Source organism: Myotis lucifugus, unplaced genomic scaffold, assembly GCF_000147115.1.
Source record: "Myotis lucifugus unplaced genomic scaffold, Myoluc2.0 scaffold_100, whole genome shotgun sequence".
Lineage (NCBI taxonomy): Eukaryota > Metazoa > Chordata > Mammalia > Chiroptera > Vespertilionidae > Myotis > Myotis lucifugus.
Genome location: NW_005871148.1, coordinates 4,013,659 through 4,031,640, shown reverse-complemented (window position 1 = coordinate 4,031,640; position 17,982 = coordinate 4,013,659). Strand labels below are relative to the sequence as shown.

At 36.7% G+C, this 17,982-nt stretch overlaps 1 protein-coding gene across 1 annotated transcript in view; it reads right to left on the bottom strand.

Moving 5' to 3' along the window:
- The window catches only part of SMURF2 (SMAD specific E3 ubiquitin protein ligase 2), a 73,447-nt gene that overhangs the window by 28,790 nt on the left and 26,675 nt on the right, over positions 1 to 17,982 (bottom strand). Inside the window, exons 4-8 of the mRNA XM_023756982.1 lie at positions 12,100 to 12,138; positions 6,648 to 6,756; positions 3,854 to 3,987; positions 2,748 to 2,813; positions 1,121 to 1,205 (exon numbers count right to left, since the gene is read on the bottom strand). Of these exons, the coding sequence (XP_023612750.1) occupies positions 1,121 to 1,205; positions 2,748 to 2,813; positions 3,854 to 3,987; positions 6,648 to 6,756; positions 12,100 to 12,138 (433 nt within the window). The remainder of the gene's footprint in view (positions 1 to 1,120; positions 1,206 to 2,747; positions 2,814 to 3,853; positions 3,988 to 6,647; positions 6,757 to 12,099; positions 12,139 to 17,982) is intronic.

The window sequence follows — 17,982 nt, the reverse complement described above, 5'->3', positions numbered from 1 at the left end:
GAGAAAGGGAGAGGGAAAGAGAGAAACATCAGTGATGACAGGGAATCATTGATCGTCTGCCTCCTGCATGACCCCTATTGGGGATCAAGCCCACAACCTGGACATATGCCCTTGGCTGGAATCGAACCTGGGACCCTTCAGTCCACAGGCCAACGCTCTGAGCCAAATGGTCTAGGCTAGTGCAGTAGCTAATTATTTATTAAGCACTTACTATATGCAAGACATTGTGCTAAGTGATTTACACGAATGATTTCATTTAGTCTGCACAACAATTTATGTCATATGTACTATTATCATCATCCTCTTTTATAAATAGGTATAAACCAAAACTTACAGAATTAAATAAATTCATTATATTCATACAGCTAGTAAGCAGAAGAGTAAGGATTAGATATCAGATGGTCTAATTCCAGAACCATATACTATGAGAATTAAATTATATAAATGCATTATATAAAGTGCTTTTAACAGTATCTGACACATGTATGCTCAATAAATGTTACTATGTTATTATAATTACTATTACATGGATTCTCAATCCTATACCTCTAAACAGAGCAATGTCTCAGATTCAGTACTTACTAGTATATACCCAGTTTTGAGTAATTTTTTAACATATACTTTTATTGATTTCAGAGAGGAAGGGAAAAGGAAAGAGAGATAGAAACATCAGTGATGAGAGAGAATCACTGATCAACTGCCTCCTGCATACTCCACAAATGGGTATCGAGCCTGCAACCCAGGCATGTGCCCTGACCGGAAATCAAACCGTGACCTCCTGGTTCATAGGTCGATGCTCAACCACTGACCCACACTGGCCAGGCTTGAGCAATTTAATAAAACAAAAAAAATTTTTTTTAATATATAATATTTACAAGAGTTCTATTTGCCAAAAATTTGTTTCCTAATCAAAACTCTTAAAAACCAAATTTAACATCTAATTCATGGTTTATTTTATAAATTCATGACAAGATCCCTTACTAATTTTCCAAGTACAAGGAAAACCTAGATTTTGGAATTGATCAGCAAATTTTTAAAGTTATGTATACAATAAACACCAACTTCTTTCACATTATTTTAAGGATGTTATCCACATATTTCTCTAATGATTTTAGCTTACCCATCTGGTAAATCGTTATCAAACAAGCGACTGCAGTCCACAACTTGTCCTCCTGTGCCTATCCGGTCTCTGGACTGAAGACTTACTATTAAACAACAGAAGCATTACTAAGAGTCATAGATAATAAAGAATTGTTACAATTTCATAAGACATCTGGCTTAGTTTAATATTTTAGAATGAACTCTTTAGTAATTTATTTTTTCATGAGATTTTTTCCTTTACAAGTGATACTAGAATTTTAAGGTTTCCTACGCTTTATCATGTTCATGGAGAAGAGTCTAATTACTTTTTTCCATTATAATGGGCAATGCAAAGCTACTACTTCATTTAAGAAGAGGCAGAACACATGAACGGTATATTCATGTACAGAAGAATTTGAAAAGATCACATTAATTTCAGTTTAATTCTTGACTCGTCTTTTTTAAAAAATACACTAGATTCCGGCATTGGGCAATATCTGAATTCCATGAGTTAAAACAGTACATCATCATCCAGTGCAGTATAAAACTATCACTATAAACTTGGCAGCAAGAGATGTGAACTCTAAACCAAGCTATAGCAACTAGTTTAGCTCTGTGACCTTGAACAAAACACTTAAGTTTTTGAGGGTAAAATAATCCCAATCTGAATAATGAGGAAGTTTGGCTAAATAAGATGCCTGAAATCCTTGCTGTTTTATTATTCTTTAGAGGCCCGATGCACAAAATTCATGCAAGAGTAGACCTTCCTTCCCCTGGCTGCCGGCACCGGCTTCCCTCGCAGCCCAGCTTCATCCGGAAGGACGTCTGGTCTAATTAGTATATTACGCTTTTATTATTATAGATTGTATTTTTGGCAACTCTCTCAAATCTAGAAGGGATACAGGAAAACTTGACTACAGCCCAACTTCTTAAAAGAAGACTATATAAAGTATGACAACTTACGACCCTTCTAGGAAGGGTCTCAAAATTCTGAAATTTTCCAGGTCTGTAAAAATTTTGAAAAATCAGACAGTTCAAGGCATTGTTCCATTTACAGGAGACAATACCCTAACACACCTTCTCAGTGAATGCAAATAAGACATTAGTGTTAGAATTATACTAGAAAACTATATCAGAAAAGCTAAGTGAAATGCTTACCACAATACAATTACGGCAGAAACAAGGTTATTTTCTCATTAGCTTTGTTTAGAATAATATTAAGGATCAAAGCTATAGGATTTTATAAGCTTCAATGTACATCTCCAGAATGCTGTCTTACAAAAGACCTAAGAAATTTTTAGATGATATTCTGATTTTAAGTAGCCTAATTCTAGCAATATATAAAATGAGTCATAGAAAAATTATGTTTATCACAGCACTGCTCATAGTATTAAAACATCAGAAACAACCTAAATGTCCAACAATAAAAACTGGTTAAATTAGTTATTTGTCTTACCACAGACTACCAAACAAAATTTTAAAATGCTATAGAAATGTATCTATGTGCCCTGACTGGGCATCGAACCCATGACCTTCCTATGCATGGGATGTGCTCTAACCAACTGAACCACACCAGCCAGGGCTGCACTTTTATTTAAAAGGTATTTAGAGTTTAGGTCAGCTTAAATGAAGGCAAAAATTCATGTAACTTTGAGTTCCACACTTACCTACTATCTGTCCTCTAACTGTATCATTGTCATTTGGCCCAAGTTTGCAGAGATCCAACCTCTGATCTATTTCAAATCAACAACAACAAAAAGCAATGAAAAAAGAGGCTGGTATCAGAAATTCTAACATCTATTAAGTGACAGCAAATTTCCACAATCCACTGGAAATCAGGCCTGTCATTTAAAGTAAGCATGTCAAACTCGCAGCCAGCAGGCTGAGTTTGTTGACATGCTTGATTTAAAGAATTAATCATGTTTTAATGATGAAACATGTTTTAAATTTTCTGACTGTATATATAATTAATGTAAATGTCTCAACAAAAGTTTTGATAAATTTAGATTTCAAAAACCATGAGACACTGGTGTGATACTGCCAATATGCAATTACTTTCTCTCCAAAGATTTCAGACCACTTCAGTCTGTGTCTTGGCTCGACACTTAAATAGTTGTTGTTCTTAACAATTCATCCCTGAGTAACATTCAATAAATGTTAGTGTCATTGTTTTTCTCTCTAACCACTTCAAACGCAACCCCCCCCCCCCAACCACCACACACAAAGTAAGTACTAACAAGCAGCCAAGTATTAACTGTAAGATAAGGGTTTGAGTCAGTCTGCTACTAACTCATGTAGGGGCAACTCATTCTCTCATGTCTCATCTATAATGTTTACCTTTCTATAACTTTAATTTTTTTCAGTTTTATATATCATTTTTATTCACTAATAATTCCCCTTTAACTGCCATCTTAAACACTCCAATTGCCTAAATAAAACTCACTTTATCTCAAAAATCCACCAAAACCAGAGAAGGGTGCTAAGAAATAAAAAAGGCACATATATTCTGACATCTTTCTTATTACTCTCTGGAGAGCAATCATTTCTGAACCCTTACATATTCACTGGAAACCTAGCACCAGCTCTGATTCAGTTCTAGGATTCACATATCTAAAATGTTTCATTGCTTTTTTTAAATAATATCTAATAAATTTAGACCAGGAATTATAACCAGTGTTTCAAACATACACAGAAGTTTTTGAGCTCCTCCCCCAAACATGTATGTATGTGTGTGTATATATGCACATTTTTAAAAGTACTAGTATCTACTCACAACCAGTGTCTTTGAGGCGGTTGATGGCATTGGAAAGAAGACGAACACAACCAAGAAATCCAGCACCTTGTTTTTTATGGATCTTCTTGTGATTCCATACACTGATAGTAACTGAATCAGACTTTCCAATGTACCTAAAAACACAAAATGACTACATGAGTAACTTGGCAATTATAAGTAAGCAGTATAAAATTTTTATTTTGCTTTTGTAGCCTAGAGTCACAAATGTTTCAGAGTATGGCTAGGTAATGTAAAACATGTTTTGAGTTCAATCAATCCACAGTATTGAATTTAAATATTTTTTTTAATCTTAAGAGTAAAAGCTAAAATGAATTGGTTTTTAGATTGCTTTTTAGAGAGAGGAAGGGAAAAAGAGAGAAAAACATTGATGCGTTGCTTTCCGTAAGTGCCCCAACTGGGGATCGAACCCGCAAACTTTTGGTGCATGGAATGATGCTCCAACCAACTGAGCCACACCGGCCAGGGCTAAAAAGAATTTTTAATATATCCTTTATCACATCTGCCACTCTCAGGCTGAGTAACAATTTTTGTTAGTGAAAAAAACTATTTTTAGTAACTGGTGTTAAATAACACCATGAGAGTGTATGGTTATTTCTTTCCAAGAACAAAATCTTGTAAGAACATCTTTATAGTCACATCTTAAATATATCTCAATGATATAACCTGCTACCTCATAGAGTACTCCGTTCATTCTCAAGGGGCAGTGTCAAGGCTGACAGACCAAAAATCTGACATACCTGTTATGTTTTTAAATGCTGTAGAACAAAAGCTGACTGTAACGCTTTTTCCCTGCTTCTTTCCTGTATGCAGGCCTTGAGCGAGCAGGACTCTTGCAGATTTCACTTCACTGCCTGCAGACAAGCAGAGCAGGGAAAAGCGTTACTACACTTGTCTGTGCATATACCTGAAAGCATGTAAAAGCTCTACCACAGCCAATTGTTCACATGGTGTCATCCCATGCAAAAATATAATAAGATAACATAATTCTATCAGCAGGACCCTAACTGTATTTCAGTGTCTCAAAGAGGTCAAATTTTTGGTCCAGCAACCTTGATCTTAATGTCATTTAATAAAGCAGCAAATTCAGAAAAATTCACCTAATGCATTAAAAAACCTAAACCAGTAAGTGAGGACTAAAACTTTTACATGAGGAACATGGAAGCCACATGTGTGCTCCTGGGTCCAGCTGTCTTTAAAGCATGCCCACCCAACCCCCTAACTTTTAATTAAGCAAGCTTCTACATTCTCTTTTTTTTTAATTAGGCCAATTTGAATTTCATGTCTGTTGCTTGAAATAAAATATCTGAACTAAAGTATCACTCAGTATGAATGTACCGATTTTCAAAAAGACCTAAGAGACCTAACATGACAAGTATCTACCACATGACATGTTGAAATTCTAGAACCAGATCATGTATTAAATAGCTAAATATCCCAAACCAAACATTTTTTTAAAAAATCACATTAAATCAGTTTCCCAACTGGGAAGCTGATTTATAGGAATGCTAAAATACTGATTCCCTCAGGTTTGAGAACAGCCCATCGTGGCTGAAGTAGCCTGTTGGGAGGCTAGATGTCAAGGCCCATAGAGACCCTGAGACCACACACTGCAAACAGAGAAGCTTCTGTCAGCCTGTATTCCTGAATGACTGTATGACAGTGTCTCACCTCCCTGCCAAATGGACTTTATACATAAAATACACTTCTACTGTATTAAGCCAATGAAAATTTGATGTTGTCTGCTCTAATCAATAGAGAGGACAAGTCATAAAGGGCCTTGTCAGCCACAGTATGAACTCTGGCTCTTACCTGGAAGTTAAAAATGTGAGAGCAGAAATAAGAAGGGAGCAGAGAATTGCATTTTCCCATTAAAAGTCCCACAGTAGTATCATTTGCCATTTTGAAAAAGTACATTTCCTATCCTATATAATAAAAGCCTAATTAATATGCTAAGTGTTCGGTCATCTGTTCAACCAATCAAAGCGTAATATGCTAATGATATGCTAAGACCGCTCAACCACTCACTATAACATGCACTGACCACCAGGGGGCAGAGAGTCAACCAGTAGACCAGTAGCTAAGATGTGCACTGACTACTAGGGGGAAGACGCTCCAACTGGTAGGTTAGCTTGCTGCTGGGTTCTGGCTGATCGGGACTGAGTGAGACAGACTAGACACACCCTAGAGCCCTCCCACGGTCCCTCCCTGGCTGGCCAACCTCCCACACCCCTCCCCGGCCCCAATCGTGCACCAGTGGGGTCCCTCAGCTTGGCCTGCAATCTGGGACCCCTCAAGGGATGTCGGGGAGCCGGTTTCGGCCCAATCCTGCAGGCCAGGCTGAGGGACCTCACAGGTGCATGAATTCATGCACCAGGCCTCTAGTATTATTATGATTAAAATAAAATTTAAAGGAAATAAACCATCCATATAGAAGCAAAAAGAATGCCTATAAGTGGACCTCAATTATGATTTCTGGTTTATACTTATATTGGCCTAAAGTGAATACCTTCATTTAATTGATAAAAGTGGAGGGAGGGGAACTGCTCTATACTGTGTACACATTTTGTTCTTCATAGAGTCATGAAGGTTACTTCATCTTCCAAAACCAGCTATAAATTAACCGAAGTACCTTCTCAGTAGGTTTTATATCCCTTGGTGAAGACCAAATTTTACCACAGATCAAACTCAGATCTTTTTTAGTGATTCTTTTCCAAGACTTTATCAAATAATACTGATTTCTATGTTTCATTTCAGATTAATCATTTAAACCTACAGGTCATAATGCTGATTCCACTTTGGATCGAGTGTATTCTTCACAGTATCTGTAGAATGGCATTGCCCAGATCCATCAACCACCACCTTAGCAAATGGGTCTGGAAGTCCTGTGAAAAAGAAGATGATTTTTTTATTAAAAAATATTTGACATGGAAGATAGAATAATTACATGAAGATTATTATTTGCTACAAAGATTACTTCATTCTTTATAAAAGTTTAATGTTTACCTATAAAAGTGATCCATTTTGAAAACTAAGATTGAAGTTAATTCTACGTTAAAAACCAAAAACTACATTTTTTCTTATTCCTATCTAAAAACATTCTCAGCTTTAAACTACCGAGGTCTAGAGGTTACCTCAAATATGGAAGTTTTTATAGATCTTTACTTTTGACCCCAGAAAGGAGAACGCTTAAAACACTCCTGGCTCTCATAGCTTTCCCAAGGTCTCCCTGGGTAGCTTATTTAAAGAAAGAGCTTACTAAAGGTTTTCACACAGGAACATGGGCCACAGAGAAATTAAACTAGCCAAAAAGTTTTACTGAGTAACTTCCATAAGTGTGAGAAATTGAAACAAAATCTAATACCCTGCCTTAAAAGAGATTAATATCTAATTGGGGAAATAAGAATGCCACACACACACACAGCCCTGAGAATAAATGTTTGATTGTACTGATCTGTAATATGATGAATGTTTTACATATGTATTAAATCTCTTAATCCTCACAATAACCCTATGGAGTAAATAATACTATTATCTCTATTTTATTTATAAGGAAACTGAGGCACAAAGGGTAATTAGTCCAAAGTTACAGTAGTAAATGGCAAAGCCAGGGTCTAAAGTTTAGATTCTAAACCCAAACACACACAGTCTGGTTCTTGATTTCATGCTTTTAACTACTATGCTGTACTATACCTCTCTCTTACTATGTGATTCACCAGTCTGTACAAGAGCTTCGAAAAAGAGAACAGTTTGAGTTTGAACAGTAAAGAAAAGCTTTTATTTTCTTTTGAGGGGATGAGGCTCATTTGGGCTTTAAAGAGTAAGTAGGAAGAGCACCAAGGAGAGTATGATAATATCTGAAGGGTTCAGAGGAGTCTAACCAAAGGGTTTGTGCTAAGGTGTGAAAATAAATATGGTTGGAGAAATAAGACTGATCCAAGAGAGGCTTAAAAGTCAGAAAATCCAGGCTCAGAGTGACTGAGGTAGATAGCAGGGAGCCATTTTAGGTTCCCGAGCTGGCTGTGAATACATTTTCATAATTTCTATTAGTGGTATTCAGATGGACTAAGCAGCATAAAGAACACTAAGACGAGTAGACTCTGAACTAGCGAAGTCACATGGAAAGGAAAAGGAAATGAAGTGAAGAAAGCTACTCTCAAAGATCTAATATAATTCATAAGAAACTAATGTAAAAAATGACACTACATTTTTCAGCCCAGACAACACTTTAAATAGTAGCCCTTTTGACCAAAAAACGTTAGGAGAAAGTAGAACTAAATAAATTATTAAAAAGACAAAAATGACGGTTTAGATGTGAGACATATTGGGATGGTATAGATTTCCTATGGACAGCTGAAAATACTTCAACAAAATTTGATAAGTGTTAATTGGAGAAACTTTGCACCTAGACATCTATGCTAGTTTCTTTTTAAAGTCATGATACTAACATGCCAAGATTCAAGGTCAGACAGAAATCACCTAGCCAGTTCCAATTCTATGCTTCTGTGATCTGCAACTTCAAAAAAATGAGAGAAGACCTAACCTAAGAGTGTTAAGTATTTAAGAAGAAACTTGGTAAATTAGGGTATCAATTTATTTAACTACTAGAGGTCTGGTACATGAAATTCGTGCACTTGGTGGGGGGGCCCTCAGCCCGGCCTGCACCCTCTCACAGTCTGGGACCCCTTGGGGGATGTCCGCCTGCCAGCTTACTAGTAGGCCTGATCCCCCCAGGGATCGGGCCTAAGCTGGCAGTCAGACATCCCTCTCACAGTCCGGGGCTCTCGCAGTCCGAGACCCCTCGCTCCTTACCACCTGCCTGCGGAGGCAAAAGAGGCTCCCGCCACCACCGCTGTGCTTGCCAGCCATGAGCCTGGCTCAGGGCTTCTGGCTGAGCAGTGCTGCCTCTGTGGGAGCACACTGACCACCAGGGGGCAGCTTCTGCATTGAGGGTCTGCCCCCTGATGGTCAGTGTGCATCATAGCGACCAGTCGTTCTGCCGTTCAGTCGATTTGCATATTAGGGTTTTATTATATAGGACATTGTTCTTGAAGTTTACTGCTGTTCATATTATTTCCATAATGCCTAACAATTTGTAAATGTGTTTAACAGAAAATACTTTTCCCTCTACATTCACTAACATTAAGTATTTTCTCCTGGGAGTAATGTACTCTACCTTGTTCTTTTGATTCTTCAATATAAGCATATAAACATATAAATGTATGATTGTAAGCAAAAACAAACAAAAATCACATTGAGGATTAAGAAAAACAACTTTTTCCACACAAAAACACTAGGTGTGTTATATGTATAACCCATAGACAACAGTGAGGTGATGGCCTGAGGGAAGAGGAAGTGGGGGCTGGGTAGAGATGGGCAAGGGGGAAGGGGAATGGGGACATCTGTAATGGTGTCAACACCTAAAATAAAGTTTTTTTAAAAAGTATGAATGCCTGAATCTCACCTTCCTATTTCTCTCTTCTGTTAAAGAACACAAAATACAAGCTCTATATCCTAACCAAAAAATACTTTTTTCAACTTACCTAATTATATTATTCTACAGAATTTTCACTTGAGAGCCAAGTTAATCTAATGTGGTCAAGAGCTATCAAGTTTGCTGAAGTTAGTGAGACCTCTAAGAGTGGTAAATATAAAGTGGGTAAAATATTTTCTGTATTTTTTTAAATTTCTCAATTCTCCCCATCACTCCTGAGTCATATAAAATAGCTAAAGTTCAAGAACTTTTTCACTACACAAATTTACTTAATAAGCTGAAATTAATAATAAAATAAAAATTTCAACTTAAAACTGAGTTTCTTATTAGGGAAAAGAAAGCTTTGTTTTTGATTAGGGGAAGAAAAAATAATTCAGCTAACCAATCTTGGTTCTGAGTGACTTCAGTATGGCCCCTATACAACATCTCAACAGAATATGTTACACACAGATATTTTATTTAAATGTTGCATAAAAGAAAAAATAATTTGATGCTAATAGCATTCTTTTAAAAATAAACATAATGGATATATGGATAAAGTTAATAGTAAAATCAAATGGTGAGTTTTCACTGTAAAATTCTTTACATGTTCCCACAGGTTGAGATCCGCTGTCTTAGAGGTTTACAAAGAATTAAAGTAAGATCCCTCTAGATTTCCTAGGAAAACTGAGACATGGCTATCTGGATATTTTACTGGAGAAAGTGTATCTTGGAGCTCTGAAGGAAGGAAAACAATTTGGGGAGGAAGGCTGGAAGACAAAACTGAAGATTTTATCTTTAAAACCAGAGCAGATGTCTTGGGAAGTATGCAGCTGAACATGTGCAGTCCTCACTTCCCCATCCTTTTCTCCTTGTCACCAACCTATCCGATCCTACCTGCCATACTGCAGTCCTACTAGGATAAATCCTACCTCAGAGCAACCTTAAGAAGGGTAAAAAGAGTACACACTGGCACAGCTGGCGTGGCTCCATGGTTGAGCCTCCACCTATGAACCAGGAGGTCACGGTTCGATTCCCGGTCAGGGCACATGCCCGGGTTATGGGTTTAATCCCCAGTAGGAAACATGCAGGAGGCAACCAATCAATGCTTCTCTCTTATCATTGATGTTCCTATCATCTCTCTCCCTCTCCCTTCTCTCTGAAATCAATAAAAATATATTTTTAAAAAAAGAATACACACTCGTTACTAGGTTATTAAAGATAGGGTTGATTGAGGTGAGTAGTCCAGCACCAGCTGGTGAAGACAATAGTAATTAGTGGTAGCCCAGAGAAAGACCACTGGGTACAAAATTGGGGCATAGGGTACATGGAACATCAACTGGTTATATCTTTCTTCTTAACTATGTCCTATAGCACAGACACCATACAAATTTTAATTATAGAGTTTTATAAGAAGTTATTTTATAAGCTTTAATTCAGATTCTACACTAGGAAGATTGGAAGTAATAAAATTTCAAGTGGAATGAATTAAGTACGATTTAAAAATATATCAAGAGCTTATTATTTCTTTTAACCAAACCCTCAAGAATTATCTAATGTCAGATTAAATTAGCACTTACAGCTAGTTTTTGCTGGCTGGTAGGACATGAATTTTTTTAAAATATATTTTTAATGATTTCAGAGAGGAAGGGAGAGGGAGAGAGATAGAAACATTAATGATGAGAGAGAATTATTGATCGGCTGCCTCCTGCACGACCCCTACTGAGGATCAAGCCTGCAACCCCCGGGCATGTGGCCCTGACCAGAATCGAACCTGGGATCCTTCAGTACACAGGCCGATGCTCGACCCACTGAGCCAAACCAGCTAGGGCTAGGACATGAATTTAAAAATCTAATAATTCTTTATTTCTAACTTCAAATACTTTACATATAAAATTTTGTTGGCTTAGAGTTTTTAATAAAAATTTTATCATGTTTTACTCAATAAATTAAAGCTACCCACAATCCTCCTTCATAAAACTTAATCCTAAATAAAGCCACAAGAAAATTCACAACAGATCAGCAAAAAGACTGCAAATGCGGGAACCAAATGTCCACTTTGGAGTCTGAGACAAGAGCATCTATGATCAAATGTGACATAGATTTCTTTCCTACAGCCTAGAAACTCTAAGCAAGCTGAATGACTTTGCTACTTTCCAAGAAATCCTGAATGCATGGGTAAAATTTGCTATAAAATGTTAGGGGGGAAAGTGTTCACAAAATAATCTCAAACTTTTTCTAGAAATCTAGTAGCATGAACACCTTTAATATACATTACACACATCTGCATATATACAGCACCACGCACACATACACATTTCACACAAATATATGGGAGGGGTGACTAAAGGGAAGGGGTTAAACTAAAAAGATCAAAATCCTCCAAAAACAGAAAAAGTGCCCTAGCCGGTTGGCTCAGTAGATAGAGTGTCAGCCTGCAAATTGAAAGGCCCAGGTTCAATTCTGATCAAGGGCACATGCCCCGGTGGTGGGCCTGATCCCCAGTGGGGGGCATGCAGGAGGCAGCTTATCAATGATTCTCATCATTAATGTTTCTATCTCTCTCTTCCTCTCCCTTCCTCTCTAAAATCAATTAAAAAAAAAACACAGAAAAAGTGATGCCAAAAGGCTCTGAACCAAAAAAACAACACTGAGTATATTTCTGAATAGAAAAAGTCCTAAGTCAGACAATTCTGAAAATGCAACCCAAAAAAATCACACACAACATACAAGATTTAAAGTTAATTTTACTTACGGAAAAAATCCTTTTTCACCAAGTTTTTTGCACAGAGTACTGTAAAGGAAACAAAAAATACAAAGGAAAATTAAAATAAAATGGTAAGACTGCATTGTCAAAAGTGTCATTTTTAAACACTGAAAACACCACTGAATAATAAACACTAACTACAGCAATGTATGAAATATGATCACAAACTTTCATTAAAAGACTAGCAGAAGACAGGTGAACCAGTGGTTGCATCTTTAGCAATGTAACAGCTGAGGACAAAAAGTTTGTAAATCTGGTATTCTAATAACGACCCAATTCCTATCTTCCACCAAGATCTGTTCTCAGGGTAGCTTGGTGGCAAGAGGGAAAACAGTTCTAAGACAGAAATATGTAAATTCGGGTTGACATATATTTTAGGACAGTGGTTGTCAACTGGTGGTCCGCGGACCACTGGTGGTCTGTGAGGTCCAAAGGGTTGGCGACCATTGGTTTAGGAGATAATTTTATGCTGAAGAGGATCATAAATAAAAAAGGTTCCCTGATATAGATGAGTTTTTTAAAAATAACACTGTTATTTACCCTGCATCTAAATGCCACAGAAACTTTACGGGAGAGATAAATTACCTTCTAAATTATCAGCTCAACTAGTGGCCCAGTGCACGGATTTGTGCACATTGAAAGGAAATTAATTAGAAGAAATATTTTAATATTGCTATTTGCCCTTTCTCTATAATAGAAGTGTCAGAGATGAAAGAAAATTAGTAAAATGTATATGATAATAATATGTAAACTGATTAATAAACAATAACATGCCATAACAACAGACATGATAAAAAACAACTAAAACATGATATAGAAACAAAATATTATATAAAAACATTGATAAAAACAATGACTGATAAATTGATTAAACTTATTCTAATATCTTTGTGTATACCACATTAAGAGTAAAAACACTTTCAGAGTGCTTGACTAATTTCCCTTGTGATGAAATTTACAACTTTAACGTCACACGCTCTTCAAACTCGAGAGAAAGCAACATATAACTGATCATGTCTGAAAACGGGTTTAGGTAGAAATATTCCTACTCTGTCTAGAGTTTGTCCTTGTAATTTATTAATAGTCATTGCAAATGCTGGTTCACGGGAAACTATCTTCGAATTAATTTAAATGGGAGGCCTGTGTCAGACGGGGACAAATCAATTCTTGGAATCAGAACTACCTCTCCTTCCACAGATCCTGTTAATACTTCAGCTTCGATTATGTTAGGTTGCAATCTTTTGATAATAAATCAAGTACCATTACAAAGACCCCATTTACTATTAAGATTTCTCAGTAGCATGATGATTGCACCTACTTTCAATTTTAATTTATGACACGGCATTCCCGAAGGGGTAATACTATTAAGAAATTCGATGTGAAAATTTTCCATTCTGGCATCATCTGTCGAATCAATGGAATCATCACTCAAATAGGTGTGAAAAACTCCAGTATATCCAAAATGTCTTCATTTATTTTATGAACGTGCTCATTTTTAGGACAAAGAATCGAATGTTTAAATATATTTTTAATATTATCTATAGATATACTATTTCCAAAGGTAGCGTCAAAAATAGATCCGTTACAAATCATTTCACAGGGGATTTCAATAATATCCATTCTGAGAGCTTTATATGTATCACACAAGCACGATTCAACATTTATTTTTTAAATTGCCAGTGCACATCAGATGTACTGGCCAGTTGGTCAGTCAGACAGTCGGATGGACAGTTGGTCACTTAGCCTTTTATATATATAGGTGACAAGATAGATCTACTATATCTAACAAAAAATAAAAGTTAGTATACTGAGCTAGATATCCCAAATCTACATTCTCTTGAGTACATTGTATTAAATTATTATTTATAGGGTGATAGATGCACAATCTTGTGAATATATTAAAACCACTGAATTGCAGCCCTGGCCAGGTTGCTCAAGTTGGTTGAAGTGCCATCCTATAACACCAAAAGGTCTGGGGTTCGATTCACAGCCTGAGTACACAGCTAGGTTGTGGGTCCAATCCCCAGTCGGGGCACATATGGGAGGCAACCAACTGATGTTTCTCTCACATATCGGTGTTTCTTTCTCTTCCTCTCTCTCTCTCTCTCTCTCTCTCTCTAAAAATCAATTTTAAAAAAATAACACCATTGAATTACACACTATAAAGAGGTGAATTTTATAGCATGGGAATTATATTTAAATTAAAATATTACTGCCTATACAGAGTCATAAACTTCACTTTTTTGATTCAAGCCCAATACAAGTGAAGGGGAAACATCAATTTCCATGTATTTATGGTTTATAATTTATAAAATATCTATGAAAGTAATGACTGATTAATTTCTACCTAATTCTACTCACCATTAAATAGTCTATTCAATTAGTTACAATTATTGGAAGTTCAGTGTGTAAAAATTCATTTAACATTATAAACCTTGGGAACAAATCTAAATATAACTAATCACTTTTCAAGTTCAAATAAAAGTCATTTTGAAGACAGAGGCCATTAGTAAATGAATAAAATTATTAAGTAAGCACAAGGTACAGATTTACTAAGCAAAGTCTCTTAGAAACAGTTTTATTTTTCAAATCATAATAACTCAATCATGAAAACTATGGCCATAACTAAGTACCAAATCACAAACTTGATTGGAAGTCTTCTCCAAATTTTTATTATCGTCATATGAACTAAATAGAATACTTAGGATCAACACATATACAATATAAATACAAATTATAGTCTTCAGTATTAAAGAGCTGATCATAATTCAAGAAGTGAAATGATTTCACATCCTACTTCAGAGAAAGAGAAAAATATGCAAATTCTCTCAACTTCTTATTACTAAACCTACAAACTTAATGCTTTGATACTCATTCTTTTTTTTCTTCCTTTCACTTACAATGTCCACTCTACTCTCCTGCCTAACTCTACTCTACTGCCTTTGCTCTGGATCTTATAGCCAACACCACTTTCTCAAGGATATTATCTCTCCTCTCCTCTACTAAACAGTCTCGTCAGCACTTAAACATACTCAAGTCTCACCCATGTCTCCTACCTCCAGCCACCATCCAACCTCTTCTCCTTCATAATGAAACTACTTTAAAGAACTGTCTACAGTTTGTGGCTCCACTTCTTTACCTCCCACTGCATAGGACTTCCTCTCCCATCATTTCCCTACACTGCTTCTCCAAAGCCCTGGGAACCTAATAACTAAATCCATCCAATGGACACTTTTCATTCTTTATTACATTTGTCCCTGAAGGGCATTTGCCTCTACTGACTACTCCCTCCTCTGGCACCTCTCTCTTCTTTTGGTTCTGTTTAACACCACATCCACCTGGTTTTACAGTAGGTCATAAAACTCATTCTAAGTCTCCCTTGCCAGATTTTTTTTCCTATGTACCATCCATGAAAGTTAAGGTTCTTCATGGTTTTGCCCTAAGTTTCTTTAAATCTATAACCTGAGGAACACAGATGCTCATATTTGTAAACCTTAGATTTGTAAACTGTTATATGTACATGAAAGAACTCACTTTTTTTTTTTCTGGGAGAAAGTTCATAGTTTAATAGACTCACAAGTCTCTTCCCTCTCAAAATATACATCTGAAAGGCCATTTTCCCATATATTCCTCCCTGGTCTGTACCATTTTAATGACACCTAAATCTATAAACCCAAACCTTTGCTCTCTCCTGAACTCCAGGTCCACACAGGCAAACTAAATATATCCCCAAAATAAAATCCCCATCGTCCCTCTCCCCCCTAAACTTCCCATTTACTTTTTTTCAATAAATAGCTTTGCTTTCCACTCCATTGCCTCAGACAGAAACCTTCATAGCAGACTTCACTACTCCTCCCTCGCCTCACCTCCCAGCAATTACCAGTTCTAACTAATACCCTTCATCTGGCCACTTCTATTATCAGTGCCACCACCCTAGTCCAGGCCACATCAACCACTATCTAGGTCAGTGATGGCGAACCTTTTGAGCTCAGCGTGTCAGCATTTTGAAAAACCCTAACTTAACTCTGGTGCCGTGCCACATACAGAAATTTTTTGATATTTGCAACCATAGTAAAACAAAGACTTATATTTTTGATATTTATTTTATATATTTAAATGCCATTTAACATAGAAAAATCAACCAAAAAAATGAGTTCGCGTGTCACCTCTGACACGCGTGTCATAGGTTCGCCATCACTGATCTAGGTCATTACAGTAGCCTCCCAATCAATCTCCTGCCTCACGCCCCTTCAATCAGTTCTCCACACTGGACCCAAAGTGATCTTCCTAAAAATATGATTAAGTCCTTCCATCCATTTCCCCTCCTTCTAATATTCCAAAGCATCCTTAAAGCATTCCTCAAAACTATCCTTCTGCCTGTGCTCCATAGCTCATACCCAACCTGCCCCCCTTCCTTAGGGACCTTGTCTCTCTCTCCTCTGCTGACCTTCATCCTTAAAACATTCCCAAGGTCTTCAGGCCCAAACTTTACTTTGGTTTACAATACCCTTCTGGCCCTGGCTCCTGCTTACCCCTCTGACTTCATCTTTCATCACCATCTCTCCCTTCCAAGCCCCCAAGTCCAAGACCCAGCCACTCTAAACTTTCACTTTCTTAAATGTACACTATCTCTCACCCACAACCTTCCCAGGCCTGACACATTTTTCTCAGGCTTCACCTTCTCATTTTTTAGGTCTCAAAAGGGAAGGAAGCCTTTTAGAACATGTTTCTCTCAACCCTCCGCCCACTTGTATTTTCACAGAAGCCCATTGCTATCACAAGCATTTATCACACTTCATTATAATTGTTTAAGTGTAGAATGTTGCTTATAACTATAGAGCTGGAAAACTCCATACAGCAAAACTCCACGTCTGCCTCATTTCTTTGTACTTCCAGCATCAAGTACACATTGCCAGGCATTTGATGGGCCCTCAATAAATACTTGTTGAATGAATGAAACAGACTTCAAAAAAATCTAAAATAATTTCACTGAAAGAGGAACTTTTATTCTATATGATAAATTACCAATTCTCAAATCATCATGATTTTGACTTATGAAATCTTATTTTTAGTGTATTCCTTTATTTAAAACATACTCATCTTCTTTTAAAAATCACAAATAAGATGTTGCTAATATATAAAAAAGTTTCAAAGGGCAACTGAAAAATCAAAACAAAGAATTTTAAAATCAAGTTTAAAGTTTATGAAGAGAAACTGAATTTCAGTAACCCAGAGACCAGGGAAGACAAAACAGGGTCCTACAAGAGGTTCATTTAAAGGTTAATTTAAAACATAAAGAAATACCAGGATTGGTCAGACTGCTAACCTTAACACTAGATAGACAGCTCCAACCAATTTTGTTTTAAGATTTTTTATTGATTTTTAGAGAGAGAGGAGGGGAGAGGGAGAAACATTGAGACACTGATAGACTGCCTCCTGCACACTCCCAACCAGGGATTGAGCTACAATCCAGGCATGTGCCCTGACTAGAAATCGAATCGTCAACCTTTTGCTGCATGGAATGACGCCCAAGCAAATGAGCCATACCGGCCAGGGCCAGCCAGTTTTTCCTCAAATTATTTTATACCCTAAAAGAAAAAAAAACTCTCAGTTGTATATTTTGAAAGACTGATTCTTAAACATAATTTGAGATTTGGTAATTTATTTGCATAAATAAATTATTTTCATGCCTTGGAGTCTTTATTGCACTGCTCTTTTTCTTAGGAATATACTCTGGGTACTTGAACCAGCGCCCATTGCTCTTTCCATCCTTAGTACCAATTATAAGAGCTCAGGTAATGCTCAGAGAGTTAATGTATTTTTTTTATAAATATTTTTATTGATTTCAGAGAGGAAGGAAGAGGAAGAGAG